Source organism: Peromyscus californicus, unplaced genomic scaffold (genome assembly GCF_007827085.1).
Source record: "Peromyscus californicus insignis strain IS unplaced genomic scaffold, ASM782708v3 Scaffold_7__1_contigs__length_154581171, whole genome shotgun sequence".
Classification (NCBI taxonomy): domain Eukaryota; kingdom Metazoa; phylum Chordata; class Mammalia; order Rodentia; family Cricetidae; genus Peromyscus; species Peromyscus californicus.
The window spans coordinates 27,514,197-27,536,152 of NW_026294595.1; the positions used below are offsets into that span (position 1 = coordinate 27,514,197).

Genomic DNA, 21,956 nt, shown 5'->3' on the forward strand with positions numbered 1-21,956 from the left:
TTAAGTTGTTTGGTTTTGGGTGTGAGTTGCAGGAGTTCTAATTATGTATTTTGAATATATGATAACCTGTATCATAGATACCATTTATAAATTCTTTTGTTTTGTTACATTGCTTTTGGTTGTTGTTGTACCATCCTTTAATGAATAAAAGTTTTAAGGTACATTTTATTTCTTTATTTTGTCTGTGCATGCTTGTGTGTGTGTGTGTGTGTGTGTGTGTGTGTGTGTGTATGCACGTGTGTGTGCCTGTGTGTGTGTGTGTGTCCATGCATGTGTGCACGCCTCTGTGTGTGTGTGTGTGTGTGTGTGTGTGTGTGTGTGTGTGTGTGTGTGTATGTGTGTGTGTGTGCCGAGGCGCTCCTGTGGAGGTCCAAGAACGACTCTCAGGAGTTAGTTCTCTCCTTCCACCATGTGGATTGAGGGGTTGCACTTGGGCTGTTAGGTTTGACAGCTTCTCTTTACCCACTGAGCCATCTTGCCAGGCCCCAAAGTTTACATTTTTATGTATTTAAACTTATCAAATTTTCTCTTGTTACTCTTTGGCGGCCTTCATATTTTTTTCTTGAATCCCACTTAGCCTGTATTCTCAGATACACTGAATGCTCTGTCTTCTGTATTTGTGACCTCTTCAATGGGTCCCTACGATAGCCTTCTTGATAAGGGTTCACTTCATACACTTAGCAATTGGGAGCAAATGTTATTGCTTGGCAAATAGTAGATGGTTGAATGGATGAACTGATGCACGAAGAGGGAACCCATTGACACTCAGGCAGGTCTGTGTGCATCCTGGGTTATTCATAGTTCTGAAACTCTCAAAGAAATGAGTGTATGTGGAGTTCTGAGCCTCCTCTATTGGGCCCAAGGAAGTTAGTAGGAATGCCATCATGCTGTGGAACACGACTTTAACTATGTAAAGATGTGTTACATTTGTTTAATTATGGAAAGATGTGTTGCTGTTTCACCTTGACTGCCTAAGGCACCGGATTGGTCTAATGAAAAGCTGAACAGCCAATAGCCAGGCAGCAGAGGGATAGGCGGGGCTGGTAGGAGAAGGAATCAAGGCTCAAGAATGAGAAGAGAAGGAGAGAATGAGGGAGAAAAAGAGGGAGGTGCCTGGGGCCAGCCAGCCATGGAATAAGCAGGGAAGTAGGGCACATAGAAGGAAAGAAAGGTAAAAAGGCAAAACATAGATGAAGAGAAACAGGTTAAAATAAGTTATAAGAGCTAGTGGGACAAGCATAAGATAAGACTGAGCACTTGTAGCTAATAATAAGTCTCTGTGTTGTGATTTGGGAGCTGGTTGGTGACCCCAAAGAAAGCCTGCTACATCAGCGCTGGTATACCAAGTTTTGGTTTTGTTTCTGTTGCCGTAACAAACCATCTGAGGCTCGCTGACTCAGAGAAATTGGTTTGATTTAGCTCATGGATCTGGAATGGCAGGAGTCTGACACCGGCACCTGCCTGGCTTCTGGTGAGGGCCATTTGCTGCTTCACACATGGTGGAGAGCCAGAAGAAACATCCATGAGAAAGATCACATGGTGAATGAAAGAGAGATCAGGAAAGAGCAGAGGGAGCTGAGCATGGGTGGTAATAAACACTGCCATGGTAACTAATCTAGTCTCATGAGAGCAAGCTCACTCCTGTGAAAAAGGTATTAATCCCTTCTAGTGACCGAATCATCTCTGACAGGTCTCACTATCTCTCAACCAAATTTTGACAGTGGTTTTCCAAAGGACCACTGTCTGTGAGCCAGAGCCTGAGCCCTGCTTCGTGTGATTCAGATGAGACAGAAGCATCAAAGTCCCCCCCCAGCCCCCCCTCCCGATGCTTTTGAGGAGGGAAAATCAAACTGGTATTGCTTGCAACGATTTAGAAACATTCACTTCAGTGGGTCTGTCCTCTCAGCTAGGCAGGAAACTTGTATTCCTGGGTATAACAAATCTTTCTCTGTCCTGCCAGCCAGCTCCCAAATAATGACGTGGAGACTTCTTATTAATTATGAAAGCTCAGCCTTAGCTTAGGCTTGTTTCTAACTAGCTCTTATAACTTAAATTAACCCATTTATGTTAATTTATGTTGCCTCTTTTCCATCTTGCACCCCCTGTTTCCTCACCATGTCTCCTGGCTTCTCCTCTCTTCTTCCCTGAGTCTTCTCTGCCCAGAAATCCTGCCCATACCTCCTGCCTAGCCAGTGACCATTCAGCTTTTTATTACACCGATCACAGCAGTATATTTTCACACAGTGTACAACTATTCTACCTGGGTATAACTAGATGGAAGTAGCATATATATTTCTAAAATTAAATAGTGGTTTATTTGTAGCTAGAGTTTTCCTGCCTGGCCCACAGTCAGGACAAATCTCTCTCACCTGCCAGTCCCACAGCTGCTCAGACCCGACCAAGTAAACACAGAGACTTATATTGCTTACAAACTGTATGGCCGTGGCAGGCTTCTTGCTAACTGTTCTTACAGCTTAAATTAATCCATTTCTATAAATCTATACCTTGCCACGTGGCTTGTGGCTTACCGGCATCTTCACATGCTGCTTGTCCTGGTGGCGGCTGGCAGTGTCTCTGACTCAGCCTTCCACTTCCCAGCTTTATTCTCCTCCTTGTCCCGCCTATACTTCCTGCCTGGCCACTGGCCAATCAGTGATTTATTTATTGACCAATCAGAGCAACACATTTGCCATACAAAACATCCCACAGCAGGTTATTCATAATCATTTATTCAACACTCAGTAAGAATAACAGTATCTAAAAAGTAGTTGATTTTATATATATAAGCAAATATAATATATACATATCAGGCACCATGCTAAAGCCTTACAAGTAATATTGCTTTTCATTTGTTAAAAAGTTCTGAGGCAATATTGCTATTCTAATGACAGAGAATAGGAGCCTGAGTCTGAAGGAAACTAAATACCTTGCCACAGGAAAGAGAGGAAGGTTCAAGCTCAGGTGAGTTCTTCATTCAGTGTGCTTCCTACTCTGCGTTCCATGTTACAGATGGGACAAAGGCTAGGAGGTATTCATTGTCTAAATGTAGTGATGCAGACACAGGAGCCTGAGGCAGTAAGGACAGCCAGTTGTAGGTCATCAGGGAAATTCTCCTGCAGAAGCAGTCTTAGGCTTGACAAGTTAGTGTTGGCAAAGTCCGATGGATACCCAGTTATTGGCCAATGCGTTCTTGTGGGACATGGGAATGCATCAGTTTTCTTTCGGGAACCTTCCGACTATGAAGGTCTTTCAGAAAGTTACAAAGTTTCTGACTATAGTTTATTGTGCTAGAGGTAGATGCTAGCCTAATCCTAGATCATTCATAGACCTTCCCTAGGAGGTTTCATATCCAAACTTGGAAAAACCATCTATCTTTATCTAAATTGGAGACTGACACCCACAAGCATTTGGAGCTTGGTTTCCTGATAGGTGGGGATGGGTCCTGAGTAAGAAGATCAGTACAGAGACAGTAGTCCCTAAGGCAGAGTACGAGTAGCCCACCCTTTCTCTGGCTTGGCCATTTAGGACCTTCTTGAATAAATAAGACCAGTTGTGTTCTAGTAGGTTCTTCATTTGCTTCCGGGGCTCTGATCATGTTCCTGTCAACTTTCATAAGGTCCCAAGGACACGGATAGATGACAATGGGTCAGTAGGGCAGACCAAATGGCCTAAACAAAGATTATATATAAAAAAAGCAGGACTGCTGAATGGAAGAAGTCCCAAGAAGTTTGGTACCTGTTAGATTGTAAGCATCAAGACAAGAAGTTACAGGAGGGGAGGGAGCCTAAGCATATAGGGATAAATGTGACCATGGTGGCCTGGGCTTGTCAGGAACTTTGGGTTTGATTTTCTATACATTCTGTTCATTCCACGGGATTCTAAACATGATTAGAAATTGATCAATGATTAGTTGTAACTGAGAGGTCAAACACACACACACACACACACACACACACACACACACACACACACACACACACACACACACGTATATATTTGGTCCCCAGCTGCCTTCTGAGTGTTAGGATTCCAAGCATGCACCACCACCCTTGGTTGAGAGGTTCCTGACTTGGGACTCAAAGGCCAGTTTCAATCTTCAGGCTCTAAAGTAGCATGCCAAATATATGGGTGTACGGATTTGTTTTCTGACTTAGTTTTGCAGTGATAAAGTCCTCGACTTTCATCGAACATGACCCGTTATGACCTGTTATGAACTACCTACCTATGTGCAGGCATTTCCAGATCTAACTAGCTTCCATGCCAATCTCGTTTCTTTCCTGTTTTCCTTAGAACTCTTGCAAAAACTACTGCACCGAGAAACACTCTACAGCTGTTCAGTTGTACACTGTGTGGATAAGTATTTTTTCTTTGGGATCAGGAAAAGATGTGACCTGGTTTTTATAAAGGATTTAACCGGGGATAGTAACTATGGCTTTCAATTCTGTTCTTGACTTGTGTAGCCACATCAGTCCTGCAGCTCCCCGAGGGACGGGGGTGGGGTGGGGTGGGGATGTGTCCTCACAAGGTAATCCAAGCATCTTTGCCTTCCCACCTGTAGGTAGACTGTCTGACTACAAGTCCCGGGATGCGCCGCGCTCACACCCAGGGTGGGGAAGGCTCTGCGGTGACGTCACCGTGCCGAGGCGGGGCAGAGGGGCGGGCCTGGAGGTGCCGGAGCGCCCTGGTGCTGATGCAGGATGGCTGAGCGCGCCGGAGCCCGGGAGGTCTGAGCCGGACCGGGATCCCTCCCTGCGCATCGCCTAGTCCGCCCGCCGCGTGGTCGCGGGCAGGTGGGCCAGGGCGAAGGACCCGGCTGGAGGTCAGCAAGCAGGGGGAGAGGGGTCCAGCTGATAAGCTGCTCTCCTTCCCGGTGGCGGAGCTGCGGGGCTGTCCAGTGCAGGCTCGCGATGACCTGCTGAGAGGCTGCGGGAGGCTGCGGGAGGTGGCCTAGCTGCGGGCAGCGGTTGGTTCGCGGCCTCCTCGGTGGCGCTGCCCAGCCCGGCCCCCCACCCATCCCCGCGTCCCCTCCTGCAGCGTCCGGAGATGGCGGATCCAGCCGAATGCAGCATCAAAGTGATGTGCCGGTTCCGGCCCCTCAACGAAGCGGAGATCCTCCGCGGGGACAAATTCATTCCCAAATTCAAAGGCGAGGAGACGGTGGTGATCGGGGTAAGTGGCCTTGGTGTCTCGCCCCTCCTTGGGCTTTGCACTGCAGAAATCTTGCGGACGCCCCCTCGGACATCTCCGCGGGTCTGGGCTCTCGGGTGGACCCGATGAGAGCCCTTGGCTGGTGACTTCCTCCTGGCAGTGGTGGCGCGGGGCGGCGGGGGGCGTGCGAGGTCCGCCATTGTTCGCGGGTGGGGGCTCGGGTGGGCCTATTGTTCCCACGCTCGCCACCGCGTGGGCAATGTTTCGGGTTGCCAGCAAGTCTGGATGCCCCGGCCTTGGTCAAAAGTATAAGCTCTACAACCCACAGATGCACCCAGGCTTCGATTTGTCTTAAGACCTTAACCAAAAAGGTAGGGCGAAAAGGTGCAAGAAAAACAAAATCCCCGCCTGGGCCTTGCATAGGCGTTTTCACCTTGCTTCCCCTGTGGAAGGTGAGGGGGGCTCTTGGTATCCCTGGGAGGTCTCTCATGTCTCCTGCTCCCCATCACCCCGAATTGTCCTAGATTTGTGCTTTCTCTGCTGGACGCCCTCCTGCCCCCAGATCCTCTCTCCCCAATGTCCGCAGATAGTCTGATAGGCTTGCTCTGGGTGGAGCGCAGACTGTCCAATCTGCTGAGAGAGGGAGTCCCTAAATAGCCTCTCTGTGATAAGAGCAGAAGTTACTTAAGCGTATCCAGGGTCTCCCCTTTGATCACCCATCCCCACCTTCCCCCCTCTCCCCATCACAGTGCCTCTCCCCAACTTAACTCCCTCTCTGCAGTCTGGTTGCTGGAAGGGGGAGGGAATCCTAATGGCTTGTAGTTCTTAAGGGAATATACCAAATGAAATAAACTAGACTTGTCCCCACCCCGTTTCTTAGTCTGCTGTCCCTAGAGTCTGTGGCCCACGGTGCCCTCTTTGTATTCGAGCCGCGTGGGAAGGGACTGAGTTAATGCGAGCCTCTAGGTCCCCACTGACACGTTCCTGGCAGCTCGCTCCAGGCTGCTGATGCAGCCTTCCCGACTCCAGCATTGATTAAGTGATGTCATCTCCATCACTGAGCATGCTCGGACTATCCCCCCTCCCCATCCCCCCAGGGACTGTTGTATTTAGGTCAAGTGATTGACAGGTGACAGTTTTCTGAGTATAGCTAGAGAACACCTAGCCTTTTTCAAACGTGAGGCCTGCGTTTCCCCGCCTAGGCTGTCCCCAGCGTCTTTGGCAAGGTTGTCTGCTGCAGTCACACTGCAAAGGGGCCTTGGACGAGCAGGTGCTAGTTGTACTGGTAGGTGGGTATTTTCCTCTGTAGGGGATGAGAGGCCAGGCCCTGGCCTGGGGGCTTCATCCTGTATCTTGCTTAGGAAGGCGCCTTTCTTTTTCTACAGAGCATGACCCCTTCCCTCCCAGTTTTCAGAGTTAAGGGAAAACACAGACCTCTGAAAACTGTGTGGATGAGCGGTCACTCATTCTGATACCTGACCTATGAGGGTAGGAAAGGGATTTTTTTCCCCTTTGCTTAGTGTTAACTTGCAGAAAAGATGTGTGCTGCAATTATTGATGAGGAAATTCTATACTTAATGGCATGTATGGGCTAGTGATCTATCCATGGCAGCCTGGAGCTGGGGTTACAGTTCCTAGCAGGAGACCCCATCATAGTCTAATCCTTCCTTTCCTGGGTGAGGAGGCGTGGTTCAAGTAGAGTGGCAGTTGGTAGGTGTTTCTAGTCCCGCCCTCTTGGCTTGTAACAGTGTAACAGTTTGTAAAGTAACAATTGTTCAGCTCCTGAGAATGGTCTGGTGACCTTGTTTTTTCCTTCTTCTTCTGATACTTTAAAGGGCCTGAAGTTCTTTCCATATCTCCTGCTGCTTCAACTCTTAATCCTCTGCTCCTTCTCCTCCCCCGCCTTTCTCCTCTTCTACAAGGACCAATAAAGTAGAGCAATAAATCCTCTTAGATGTGCAAAGCAGAGATTCTTAATTTTAGTACTATTACTATGAGTCTATGCTCATTCCCTGCTTAAATGTACATGTAATACTAAGTTAAAACAAGCAGACACAGAAACATTTGAACAGAAAGTTATGAATGTGAATATACACATGGCACTTCAATTTCAAGGTTGTTTTTGCTCATCCTACTACATTTCCTTAATATAATGAATTTTTTTTTAAAAAGATAATTACTGAAATAAAGCATCCTATAGGAAAGTGTTATCGATTAGCTTGATGACTTTTCTAAGTGCAGGCTTGCTATAACCACCTTTCAGACTAAGAAATAGGCATTTTCAGGAGGTTAGAGGTTTCTCTATTTCATTCTCCAACACCCCAGGGTAACTAATATTCTGATTTCAATATCACATATGAATTTTGCTTCTTTTTCTTAATGTAAAACCTTACCGTAGGTTTTCTGCTGTGTTTCAGGCAACTGACATCACAATTGTTGACATTACAATTGTCAAATTGGTCTTGTTCTCAGTGGTATTCCACCAAATTAATATGGCTAAGTTTACTTATTCCTTAGATTTTCTTTTCTTAAAGAGAGTCTGGCTTTGTAGCCCAGGCTGGCTTTGACCTCATGATCCCCCTGCTTTAGTCCCCACAGCACTGGGATTAGGTGTGAGCCACCAAGCCCCGTAGCTGTTGGGAGATAGTTGGTCTGCTTCCGCTGGGGGCTAGCCTGGATGCTGCTGCTGTGGGCATTGTTTTGTGCATCTTTTGGTCCATGAGCATATGGAATAGATCACTCTCAGATGGGTAAGTGTTGGGATTTGTGTTGGCTTGGCCTTAGGACCCTTCCCATTCCTAATTATTAATGTAGATGTAAATACAGTCCGGCAGCGCGTAGGATTCTTAAACACCTCTTAGAAAGTTTCTAAGCATACATGACTCAATTATACATAGAAACGGCCTCAGTGGGTACATGGTGAGGATGTCCAAAGAACCTAGAACTTAGAACCACCCAGAAGTGTCACTTTTACTCTCAGCAGACACAAAGGAGGACATTTGGTGGAGTTAGCTGTTAGTCTAAGGTCAAAAACCTGGAAGTTCTTAGTTTTGAAGCAGAGATCATTTTTTCCCCCTTAAAGTCCTGTTCAGTTCTTATGGTGTTGTACATCGAGAAAGATTTTTCAGGTGGAATTTCTAGGGGTCTCCTTTAAGGAAATGCACAGTCTTGGAAGAGTCGCCTCACCACCCCTACTTTGTGTTTGAAGCCTCTATGTAAAACCTCCCCCTCCACTCCTCCACCCCGACTTTTCCAGCCCCAGACAGCCTCTGTACTTTGACCTAATGGTACCATATTCACTACCTTTCTGTTGCTGTGATAGAATGCCATGACCAAAACCTTCTGGAAGAGTTTATTTGGGCCTCTGGTTCCAGAGGGAAAGTCCACAATGTCAGGGGACCCATGGCAGCAGGCAGCCAGGGTGAGAAGCTTAGCTAGCACATCCTCGCCGCCGCCAACTCAGGCAGAGGGTGAACTGAGAGTGGGAGTGTGGCTCAACTTTCAAAGCCAGGCCCCAGGGACTGCTTTGTCCAGCAAAGCCACGCCTCCCAAGAGTTCCATAACCTCTCCAAACATCACTACCAACCAGAGACCAAGTGTTCAAATACATGAGTCCAGAGAGGACATTCTTACTTACACCATCACAGACACGCTTGTTTTGTATATGATCTCACATGGTTCTCCTTATATTATTGTTAATTTGATTACATATCTAGTGATAGTGTCAGCTACTGGGGGGGATAAGGACCATCCGGGTGTTGCTCCTTTGTACTTTCTGGAGCCTTATCCTTATTGGTATTGCAATATTTACTGTTCTCTTTGTAAATCTGGAAATCTTTAATATATTTTCTTCTTGTATGTGTGTGTGTGTGTGTGTGTGTGTGTGTGTGTGTGTGTGTGTACATGTGTACATGTGTGTGTACATGTGTGTGGAGGCCAAAAGTTGACATTGAGGTGTCTCAATTGCTTTCTATCTTATTTTTTTGAGACAAGGTCTCTCACTGGACCTGGAGTTTGCCACTAGGCAAGCAGGCTGGCCGCTGAGAGCCAGGAATGCACTTACCTTTGATTCCCTGGCCCTGGCATTACAGGTACATGTCCTTACACCTGGCTTCTTATGTGGGTACTAGGGGTTTAACTTGAGTCTTCAGGCTTGTTGTGTAGCACGTGCTTTCCTGACTAAATGACCACTCCGGTCTCTACTTTGATATAGTAACTTAGTGACTTGATTTTATAGACAGCAGGATATGGAAATAGTTAAAACAAACAATTTTAAGTGCCATTCCTCTGAGCGGGCTTTATACGAGAACATTAATTATACTAAAAGGGCTATAAAAAATTAGAGACGAAAATGCTGTGCTCAGCTTGTTGAAAATTGGGAGAGCTACCGACACCGGTGGTGAGCCGGAGTGGGAGGGGAGGGCTCATGATGAGAAAGGGGACTTTTTCTTGTATCACATTAATTCATCAGAGAAAATGACCGGATTTATAGGACTTCTCAGATGACACCTTCATTCGCCGCTAAAATCCTGGTGAGTTATCCATCACTGGAGGCTCTGCCTCTTGGCGGTGGAGCATCTCTGTTGATGGAAGAGCTCTGACTTGGCCACTTCTGGATGGTTCTTCAGTATGGCCTTTCCTACCTCACTTTCTTCACTCAAGGCGGTGGCAGAAGTCAGGGGCTTGTAGGCCCCTCCACGATCATCTGAGACCTTCTTATCCTATTGTTAGGTGATTAGCAAGCTTAACTCCCTGTACAAAGTGTCATTTACCATATAACATTGACATCTAATGGGGCATCTTTGAGGAACATTAATCTGCCTAACATATAATGCTATACTAGGCTATATAAAACATTTCCATCTCACAGCAAAATAGCACAACTACATACACATACATACACACACACACACCCCGACAGTAATTCTCTATTCACCCTTCCAGCTGCCACTCATTGTTTTCCTGCTTCTGTAATTTTACTTTTCCTAGGTTCTCATAAAATGTTAAATATCTTTTTGAGTCTGGGTTTTTTTTTTCCACATAGCAACTCTCTGTGATTTACTTATATTGGGTATATGCATATATAAATAGGTTTGTTGCTATTTTGTATAATATTTTTCCATTGTATGTATGGACATACCACAGTACTTATCCATTAATCTTCTGCAGGACATCTGGATTGTTCCCAATAGGTATGATTATGAAGAAAGTTGCTATAAGCCATTGCATATAGATTTTATGTGAGCATACATTTTTGTTTCTCTTGGTTGAATGCCCAGAAGTGGGATTGCTGTATCATTTGGTAGCTATATGTTTAACTCTATCAGAAACTGCCAAAGTCTTTTTCAAAGTGGTTGGACCATTTTTGCATTCCTGTCTAAAAGCAGTAACATTTTAAGTCAAAGTTTTAAATAGCATAGTCAGTCATTTTGTTTAAGTGCGTGCTAAACTAGCAATGTCTCAGTGTATCAGCCCTTCATCCCGTGCTCCAAATTCGGAGATGTTTCTCCTTCCTGAAAATAGATTAGTAATTTTCTATAAAAAGGCCGTCAAATATTGGCGTGCACAAACTCAAGGGAGTAGTGATAAGCTGGAACATGCTCCCTACACTGCTACAGTCCTCACCATTCCCAGGGAGGCATACAGTTGGTGCTTCATAAATGAAGAGCTATGTAGAGGCAGCTGGACAGTCAGGCAGAACTGAGCATGGATTCCCTAGCTAGTGGTGACACTTTTCCCCAGTGACTTAACTATTTCCCGGGCCCCAGTTTTCTCATAGTAAAAGTGGGGAGAACTATCTAACAGGGTCTTTAGGCTAAAATGAACTGATCGTTCTCTGGCCCAAAGAAAATGTCCAACCTGAGTTATCTCCCGGATCTTCCATCCCCCTTATACATTCCCTCCTTTCCAGAGTCCCCTTTGTTTATGCAGAGTCTTGCCGTATGTTGACTATCCTCTGAACATCCTTCTTGCGTTTCTTAGGCATCTGTCCCCCCATCCCCCACGTCTCCTGCTCAAGTAGCCACTCTTCATCTTATTTGTGGTCAAACCTCATGTTCCATGTAGTTATAGGTGTTCCGTTAGCTGGTTCTTTATCTGAAGCAATCATGTCCAAGACTGCAAGACTGAGTTCGTGCGTGTGTACGTGCGTGCGTGCGTGCGTGCGTGCGTGTGTGTGTGTGTGTGCGTGCGTGCGTGCGTGTGTGTGTGTGTGTGTGTGTCTTCTCCCCACTGCATTATAAGTTCCTTGGGCCGAAGCTGTTTATTTATTTATTTATAATGCTTTCTGTCTGCGCTACTGTAGATTGTGTAGTCATGTTGTAAATGTATTCTGACTGAAGGCTGTTCTTTTCCCGTGCTTGGCAGCCAGTCTGCATAAATGCTGATTTCTGTATTTCTTTAAATAACTTGGGAATCACTGAAGATATTCCTTTCCCTCTACCTGCACTCGTATGTATGGCCCAGCTCCTCACATTAATAATGTTTTCCACTCGCAGCCTCCCCCCCCCTTTAAAGTTTGAGCCCTCCTCTACCCATGTTTTCCCTGTGGTTCATGCCTCATATTTTTCACCTGTGTTTCCTTATTTAAAAAAAAAGGCAAAAACAAAGGCCTGCTCCCAAGTGGTTTCTCTTGAGGGAAAAAAAAATGCTCCCTTGACAGATCCAAATCCATCTTATTTCTTCCCTTTGTTAAACAAACAAAAATAAGCTCCTCCCTTTCCCCTCTTATTGTATAGCAACCAAATATCTTTTGGTGGAAATGGTTGCACACATTTGTGATCATTTGTAAATATGGAGAGACTGGTTGAGAACAAACAGTTGAAATCCATTCCAGTGTCTCCCAACCCCAAACATGTGAGGTCAACCTGGGAGGGACGTCCAGATCTGCTGCTTCTTAGCTTAGAAAATGGCTGGCCTGTCCTGAGTTCCGGCTTCCTTGTTTGGAAGCCGATGTCGGCAGCAGTTCCCTTCTAGGGTCGCATGATGTGAAACACCTAGTTCACAGACTCAGCCGCAGTGTACAACAGGTATTGAGAAGCCACTCCCTATGCGGGCCAGCTAAGGGCTGTTTCTCTGTCCTCTTGCGGGAATGACCCTCTTTGGGAAAGCCCAGGTCTCTCAGAGGTTCCTGGTGTCTGCAGGATGGACCCGGATGCTTCGGTGAGGCATCTGGGGCCCTCTGTCTGCTTACTTCCCTAACCTCACCCCTTATTCCCTGTTCCAGCTGTGTTGCGTCATTCCTGGCTCAGTGCCCCTCCCATTCTCCCAGCTCCTCACACCTTCATGCCCCAGAGACCGCCTCCCTAGTTTCCCTTCGTGGCTTCCTTATCTGCTTCCGCCCCTTCACTACTTCCTCAGGGACTCTGACGTCCCCCTTTCCTCTTCCTGACGGCGAGGTTAACCCTTTCCTCCTATTCTCCCAGTCAGGCACAGTGGATACTTTTATCCCATTAGGCTGAAAACCCTGTGAGGGCAAGGAAAACATGGCCATTCACTCTGTGTTCCAGGCCTGGAACTGTGCCTGGAACAGAGTGTTGCTTAGTGCCAGTGTCTGTGGAAACACAGGCCTTCTTCCTGTTGGAGCCTGCCTTTATTTGCTAACCCTGACTTCTCTGGCTCTGGACATGGCTTTCCTGCCTTAGGTACCTTCGTGGTCTTGTTATCACTTAAAATAAGATAGCTTTCCTCTGACCTAGGTGTGGTGGTGTCCACTTGTAATCCCAGAACGTAAGAGACTGAGGCAGGAACATCTCCAGCCTGGGCTACGTACTGAGATTCTATGGCAGAAAGGAAAAAAAAAAAAAAAGCTTTTAATAGTTTTTTTGGGGTACTTTTAAAATATATGCTCATTAAAAAAAAGTCAGATCATGGAAATCATAAAGACAGCAAAACAGCTCATTGTTACTGGCCAGGAAATACCAGTTAACGTTTCCTGGCATCTTCCACTGCTTCCTGTTTCCACCATGTGTACTCTGTTTTAAAAGAGATTCTGTTTCATAGGGTGTGTTCTAGAACCCAGCTTACTACGTGGCGTATTTCACACATTTGCATTTTGGTGATTTGCTTATGACTTCACTATTTTTTTTTTTAACCAATTATTTAGCTGCTTTATTCTAAGGAGCATTTGGGGTTTTCTCTGTTTTTCACCCATTATAAACAGATATTATTCACCTCGGCCCACCAGACTTCTTTGTGAATTGGCTCAATTATTTTGGAAAAATATATTTCTAGAGTGGAGATTGCAGGGTGAAGGTTAGCTACGATTTTAGGGCATCCTCAGTCTGGAGAGGAAGCGATTTGGAGATGGGGAATTGTCCTGTATTTTATAGTCTCGCTTCTCTGCTTGCCCTGTGGAATCGCTGCCAGTTTGTCTCATCAGGCAGTCTGGTCTGTGCTAAATTAAATTCTTACTGGGAATGTGTCTTCGTCATGCACTGTTAACCCCTAGATCCAGAGCGTGGCGATGCCTTCAGAGTCTCAGTGTAAACCATAGGGTTTTGTAGGCGGACTCCTGTCATTTTCAATATCCCGGAGGATGTTGTTTCTTCCAGGTGATCAAAAGCTAAATCTTTCTCTTGAGGCAGACACAGATAGAGGCCAAGGTTGTAGTTTTAAAGTGAAATAGGATGGATGTACCATTCCTTCTTCTGTTGACATTGAATTGCCTGTGATAGCCCAGGGAAGTGGGGCGCTGAGTAGGGACCAAATAGCCCTGTCAGAAAGGCCCTAGAAAGAGGACTTTCATTTCTCTTTTCTTGATTACTAGTTGTTCTTTAAAAAAACAAACAAGCAAACAAACAAAAAAAACCAAGTAAGAATTTAAATGTATACCAGAGTGGAAAGAATAAAAAGACACATCCCCATGTGCCCCTGATCAGTCTTAACCATCATCACCAAATAGCCAATCCTTTTCCCCCATCATCTCCTAACCTTTCCCATACTCACTAAATTCCTTTATGGGGGAAAAAAAAACCCTCACATTTTATGTCATTTGATCCCCAGACTTCAGACCTCTAAAAGGTCGGAACCCTTAACTATAACTGTGAAAGACCATAGTAACTAAAACACTACCAATAATTCCTCACTGACAAGTACCCACCACCTCATAAATTTCAGACCCCACAAGTGTGTTTGAATTGGATTGGCAGGTACTTTTGGTTGACAGGGACTCTCTTCCCCTGGGGAGAGAGAAAAATGTTGACCCCGAAACAACACAAGGGGACTCTAGAGGGACAGAGGCCTTGTGGAGGCAGGAGCATGCACACAGTGACAAGGGCGGACCAGAATTCCAGACCCAGCTCTGCCAACAGTGCTCATGTTCTTATCCTTTTTCATCAAGCAAGGCTGGTGGCTTTGAGGTCCCAAGGTGGCTGAAAGTGCTCCACACTCTGTGACTTTGCCTTGCTGCTGCATTCGCTGGCTCCAGTCAGCTTGTGGAAATGCCGGGGATGGGCGAATGCTTGCCATATGTCTCTCAACCACAGGACTCTGCCTTGTTTGATCAGCGATTGGGAAAGGTTCTTTTAGGTGTGTTTGGGAGATTTTTCATCTTATCTTTTCATCCTTGGTGCGAATCGAATATTGGGAAACACATCTTCAGGGGATGAGGGAGTGTAGTTTCTGCTTTCTTGTTAAAAGAGGAGAGAAATGGAGAAAAATGGGAAAGAAAACAGGTGGAGGTAATTCAAGTTTTAACACTTGGCAGGGTAGGTTCTGAGGAGCTACAGACCAATAATATAACTTTAGAAGCTTGTTATATGAAGATCTTGGTCACACAGCTCAGGACTGACACGCCTTAGGGACCTTTTTATTTACAGACTCCCTCACGGGGCTTTGCTCCAGTTTCCTGCTCAGCCTTCGCCTCCTGAGGAGCCCAGAGCTGTCTGCTCGATTCTCTGGGGAGGTTGTAGTATAGTTTTCCTCAAAACCTGTCTGCAGCCTTGCTCTGCAGAGGTTATTGATTTCCACCTGGGAACTGGGGTAAATAACCGCTCCCTCTGACATCAGAAACCTTGGAGAGTCATGGAGGAAGGGACTTTATTTCTCCCATAGCTAACACCTACCCCAAAGGGAGGGACAGATGCCAGTCTGATTGGCTGGTCTCTAGACCTCTGTTAGACTCGGTTTCTGATGGGGTAGGATCCTGAATCAGTACTTCCTGTGTTTGACTTCTGTGGTAAACTGAGGTAAACTGACCTCTGCAGTCTAGCTTCTTGGGCTGGCCACCAGGGCTGTTTTCCACTCCTCCTTACTGGCGGTGAGCAGCTCACAAATTCCAGGTCCAGTTGAACTAGTCTCCAGTTCCTGTAGGCTTGGGCAGCAGGGGAGGAGGGTGGTGGGGTGAGGAAGGTAGAGAGTGTAATCCTCCTCACCTGCCCTTGAACTAGGCTCTGTGTTAGGATGGTGGGTGCTGGTGCCCTACCTATGCCATGAGTGTGTCACGGGATTCCTGTGTGGGACAAATCCAATGGAAGGGTGGAGGAATAAAGGAGCAGCTGAATTTTAGAGGAGACTGTGGTGTTCTTGGGTCCCCGGTGCTAATGTCATTGTGATCCCATTAAATTCCTGATCCCATTAAATAAGTTCATGTTTATAATATATGTGGGAGAAATATTAGCATTAGAAGAAGAATGTGTAGCTCTTTGGAAAGTGCCGACAAAATGGCACAACCAGCTATTAATCTGTTTAAACTAGTAGGAGACAACATCCGAAGTACTCTCTGCTAGACAAACAGCATGCGCGTGCACATGCATTCACTAAATTTTCATGGTGAACATGGCTGTGGACAAAGACTTGCTTCAAGATTTTCTTCATACATTTTCTGATCTAGATTTGTCCAAAAACATTTGCAAGGAGGGAAATAGATACCCGTTTGTCACATCCTAGCCCTGGAGGGGCAGAGGCACGTGGGTTCTGGTGCTCCCTGGCCGGCTACTCTAGCTGAATCCTGTGACTCCAGCTCTGTTAAGAGACTGTCTCAGAAAGTAAGGCAGAGAGCCATAAAGGAAGGTACCCTGAGATGATCTCTGGCTTCTACACATAAAGCAAGTTTGTGCAACTGTCCACCCTGCCCCACTCCCCCTTCCCCCCTAAAAAAAAAATACCTAAAACCAGTCTAAAGCAGTACCAAGTAGATTATGGAAAACTTGTCGTTAAATATGTTCATTGTCACATTGTCACTCCCAAAATGTTTCCTTTTAAAAGAGGTATTTTGTGCATTGTAACATTGTTTTTGGAACTCCCCTCTGAGCTGCCCAGTCTGGTAGCCACTGGTCACATTTGTCTTTTGAGCAACTTGAAATATAATCCATCCACGTTAGGGTGTTTAGTAGTTGTAAAATATGCGCCAGACATTGAAGACTTAGTATCAAAAAACACAATAAAACAGTAAGTACCCTCCCCGCAACTAAACTAACAGAAACTGTAGTGAAAGACGTCATTAACACGGATGAGATCCATTACACATGGCAGGGATGTTTTGGGTGGAATGTGTCTGACTTCATTTTTGCTTTAGGAAGCTGTGACTACTATGAAATTTAAAAGTGCACTGGGGGCTGGCCTTCGTTCTCCCGGACAACTTCCCTAGCATTTAGGCACGGTGTTCGGACTTTCCAGTCATTGGGTTTAGTTCCACTCCCGTGTATTGAAGGCCTACTGAGTGCTCAGCTCAGTTAAGCATCCTGAGCCCTGCCATCCGCCAGAAGGAAAAAGGAAGCTTGCAAATAACTGCCCACAGAGAAGTGGAGGCAAAGCCTTGTTGAGGTAGAGAAAACACATCTGGTTCTGTTGGGGACAGCAGGCTGACGGACCCTCCGTCCCTTATCTTGAGGAATCCACTTGGTAAATGTAAACTTGGCTCCAGTTACCTCGAGGTTCTCCTAACTACTCTCTACATTTCAGTTTGCAATACTGCTGAGGAGAGGTGTGAGCAGGGTGTGTGCTGGCCTGGTCCTTCCCTTTCCCGATTATCTGTGTCCCTTCCAGTCTCCATGGGACATTGTGGGTCGCCTTTGAGCACCTCTGGGAACAGCAGCTCAACCATGCCCTTATTAAGGCAGGGTTTTTGGGGACTGGTGCCTACTGAATGAAACCGAGAGCACCAACAGGTGACTGGATCCCTCGGATTCTGGGACATGCCACCATACTACCTTGCTTCCTGCCTCTGTGGTGGACCCTGCAGGCAGCCTTGCAGCCAGCCTTTGGCAGGGAGGGACTCAGGGCCTCGGGCCTCACCCATGACCCTGCAGCTCCTGAGCTGCTTTCAATTTCCAGGCAAGAAACACCGCACTGACCGCAGTGACTGCAAATCGGCTACTTACCCTCTGTCACCATCCTGTCGCCGGTGTAGGACTGATGAAATCCTTTGTCCTGGAAATGCATTTTCCATTAGCGTTGTGACTTCTAATGAGATCGATCTGCCTAGTGGGACAAAAGCACCGTTTAGGGTGTGGAGAATGCCGAGCGGAAGTGGGAAACCGGGGAATCTGTCACTCTCAGGTGCCTTTCCTTTGTACATCAGTGGAAGAGATTGCCTTCAGGTGAAGAAGGCCACACAGCTCTTTGCAGGAATTTGATTCAGTGCTGAAATTCTGCCCCTCCTCCCCCCAGGTCCCTGGTGTCTGTCTGGATCGGTGCAGGGTTGAAGGAGCCTCTTCGTAAATGGCGGAAGGCAGGCACTAACTATCACAAAGAAGTCACCCAAATCACCACACATCTGCCATTATTTACCATTCCTATCCTCCCTTCTCTTGTGTGTTGGTAATTGTTAGAAACAATGTATATCCACCATGGATATACATGTAGCCCTGGCCCTTTTCTTCTGACCTAATATGCTATCTGAGGGGTTTCTGTGTGGTAGAATATCTTCGTAATGCTACTTTTTAGTGATTGCTGAATGTCCATTGGGCTGACATAGCAATTTGCTAACCTGTCTTTCCATTTTTGACACTGAGAATTCCATCTTGCACTTACTTTAGATCATAGTTGGTGAGCATCTCTATGCATGGAGCGATTTTTATTAGTTCAGTTATTTCTAGAGAATTTATTAACCAGAAGCAGATTTCCTTGGTCCAATGCTGTGCATGCTTAAATCTGATCCTATTAAATATCAGCCTGTTGTTTTCCACAAAGACTCTACTGATTTCCACAGCCTTCGGGGATGTGTGGCTGGCCCATCTGGCAGCAAATCTATTTCTGAAGTAAAGGAAAGGATGATTGGTGTAGTGTAAGTGTAGCAGTGGTCTAATGAAAGTCCATAGGGATTTTCACCCCTGGTCTTTGCTCTGATGTAGGTGAACTTTAAAGGAATGGTATAACTATCCAGTAAACTGTCTTAAAAAAAATTGAAATATTACTGCCTGTGAGCATTCCCAGAGTCAGGCTGTGTGTGTGTGTGTGTGTGTGTGTGTGTGTGTGTGTGTGTGTGTGTGTGTGTGTCCAACCTGGCAATATGAAAGAAAGAAGGACGGATTTGGGAGCATCATTGTACTGTAGTCCCAACATCCAATGGCTGACAGAAGAACTGGGTGGAGGTGGTGATTTATACTTGGAATGACCTCAAGACTCTTCTCACAAATCCTCAGATATGGTTATTTCTCTCGTGGCACTGGATAAGCATTAGTCAGTATATAGCAGCAAACACGCAAGTGTGTTTTGCTCGATGGCCTGGTGTGTGCTGGCCTGGCTGTGGTGGGAATTCACCCTTCTGGAGTTGGTGTCACACTACACAAAAGAAATTACTTCACATTTTGCAGGTTATGTGTCGTCCAGGGACACAGCACTCTAGTCCTGGAAGAGACAGTACACTAGGTTCATCTTCCAGTTGGTGCCACTGGCTAGCTCGTGTCTGCCAAGGCAGCCAGAACCAGCTGAGTTGAGCTAGAGAAGTAGAAAGGAAGGCGTGTGAAGAGGAGGTCCAGGCCAGTGCAGGAGGTCGAGGGTGTGAGCTGAAGCCTGTGGTTCCTCTCTGGTGCCTGGATTTCTCTTTTTTACAGAAGACTCCTCTCTTTGCATGGGTTTAGTCACCCAAACCCAGAGATCCTTCTCGCTGTCCTTAACTATGGCATGGAGGTCGAGTAACTGGTTTGTGCAAATGTTACCTATGACTTTGGTTAAATGGTTACGTTAAAATTTGGTAAATGAAGACACACTCATTAATACGAACTACATGGTGCTGAAGGAGATAACGAGAAAGAAGGGTGCCGTAAGCGTTGTACGGGGGAGGAAAGATGGGCAGCTGATCACACCGTGTCCAAAGGACAGTGGAGCACTGGGTGGCCACGCGTGGGAGGCCGGTGTGGAGGAAGCAGTAATACACTCAGGCAGGGAGGTCTTCAAAGTGGCTCGAAAATGAAATTTGACTCAGTCAACCTGTGTAACTGCTGTGGCTTGTGACTGGGTTAGAACTCCTGCCGTAAGACTTTTCCTCAGTGCTGCCTCTTCGCCCCTTTTAGGTTCCCAGGAAGGAGGATATGATTACTATATGCTTTCCACAGTTTTACGGCCGATGGTACGATATAGAACATCCATTTCTCAGCAGTCCCGAGTGGCTTTCCACTGTTAGAGGTCCTGGACTTGTTGACAGAAGGATGAGCAAACCGTGTTTCATGCGTGTAGCTGAGGGACCAGCCTGTTCTTTTTCCGGGGTACTGTATATAGATCACCACATTTGAAGGAATCACACAGAGCCGAGCGTGCGTAACTTAGTCACATTCCAAATAATGTTTTGCTCATGGTATAAATGTCCCTGGGAGGTTCCTGCATCGTGGCTGAGACTCATCCAGTTTGGAATATGGCATTTGCTGTGGCTCCTCAATGTACAATGGTAGTTTCGGACGATGTTTGTTGGCCTTTTCTATTATTACTAATTATGATTTTTTTTCTTGTACTGGGGTTAAACCCCGGGCCTTGTTCATTTTAGATAAATGCTTTTCCACTGAGCTAGTTCAGCCCATTTTGAGGAAAGGTAGAGTTTCTTCTTTTTCTTCCTGGTGTTGTGTGTGTGTGTGTGTGTGTGTGTGTGTGTGTGTGTGTGTGTGGTGTGTGTATGTATGTGTACTCACACACACACGTGGGCACACACACATGCTTCCTTGTTACAGGACCCAACTGTAGAGACAGAGATTCTTTATGGAGTATACTCTATTTTTTCCACTGTTACCGTTTGCATCTAGACTGTTCTAGAAAAGCTTGTGTGTTCGGAATTACTTCCCAGTTTGACATTTTGTGGGGACAGTAGGTAATGGGTAGGACTTATTGGGAGGTCATAGGTCATTGGTGTGTGCCCCCAAAGAGGTCTGTGCCACCAAAGAGGTCTGTGCCACCTTGCCTCTTCCTTTCCCTTTGCCAAGAGCTGTCACCACCACAGGCCCCCAAACCACTTCACCTTCAAAATAGGATCCAAAATAACCGTCTAGTAAGAGAGATGGGCAAACACACAAACACATTGGTACACACACACACACACACACACACACACACACACACACAACAGCAACACCACTGACACTGAATAGTTTATTGAAGATGAAACACCTTTAAGGATATGACAGATTTGGCAAAGTGGTTTCATTTTCAAGGAATAAAAAACTCTTTTATACTGAATACATTCATATTGTTTTGAATGGGATGCATTCAGATTCATTAAGCACAGGAGATGATTGCTGTGAAATTATTTCCTTTTCTACTAAAACCTGGAATCCACACACAAAACACTCCTCTCTTGATCTGCAACGTACTAATCTTAAAAAAATTATTTTAATTTCAGATGAAGGCTGATATCATAAAAGAAGACAAAACCATGAAGTTCTAAATTGAAGACATTAATATAAATGAGCCACACTTAAAATTCTATTGATATTCTTCCACTCTGAAAGGAAAATGTCTATAATTTACCTAAATTGCCTTGAAAAGAAAAGAAATAAGAAACTTCCTTCTTTGGCTGTCTGCTCCCCTGTGTTTTCCTAATAACCAGCCATTGAATAACTGTTCTAACCCCACAGCTATTATTTCCATTGCCAAGGAGTGTGGGCTGATTTCAGCCAACGCTTACATTTCAAATAAACGTATATGTAATATATATAATAAATCAATCTGAGGCACAAAATCTGATATTCAAAGCTGTTTCTAGATCATCTAATACGTTTTTTAAGGATAGTTGGTGGCTTGTCCTAGCTTGCTTATTCCAGGAAACAGACATGAAGGAGGGCAGAGAGAGGGCTAACGAAAGTATCAGTGATCACAGATATTCTATTGTACTTGCCTTTTTTTTTCTTTAAATTTTTTGGTTTTATTTCGTTTATGTGTATGTGTGTCTTTGCGTCTGCGTGTGCACATATGCATGTCGGTGTGTCTGCAGGTCCCCAGGGAGGACAGAGGAGGACATTGGTTCTCCTGGAGTGGGAGTTGCAGGTGGCTGTGAGCCATCTGACGTGGGTACTTGGAGCAGCACTTGGGTCCCTGCCAGCATTCTTAACCACCGAGCCTTCTCTCTAACTCCGTTTTACCCTCTTTAGTTTTCTTTTGTATTTCATTTATATATTCTTTAGGATCACTAAACATATTCATCAGAGTAAAACGTAGACATGTCCCCCATATTGTCCACTGTCTTATGTGGGTTAAATTATTTCAACACCTTGTTTATTAGTTCAATTCTAGACTATGATACATAGAGATATGTAACAAAGGGCAGGTGGGATGACTGAGTGGTTAAGTCTTGCATTTCAAGACCACACGGTAGAAGGAGAGAACTGACTCCTACATGTTGCTCTCTGATCTGCACCCATGCTCTGCAGCATATCACATGTGCA

General features: G+C 45.6%; 1 protein-coding gene across 2 annotated transcripts in view; it reads left to right on the forward strand.

Annotated features, from left to right (window-relative positions):
* The first annotated feature begins 4,657 nt into the window (after positions 1 to 4,657).
* The window catches only part of Kif5c (kinesin family member 5C), a 159,783-nt gene continuing 142,484 nt past the window's right edge, over positions 4,658 to 21,956 (forward strand). The window contains exon 1 of one of the 2 annotated variants that reach the window (XM_052725855.1): positions 4,658 to 5,169. In XM_052725855.1, coding sequence (XP_052581815.1) covers positions 5,044 to 5,169 — 126 coding nt within the window. In that variant the 5' untranslated portion in view covers positions 4,658 to 5,043. The remainder of the gene's footprint in view (positions 5,170 to 21,956) is intronic. The other variant, XM_052725854.1, reaches the window with a different exon arrangement.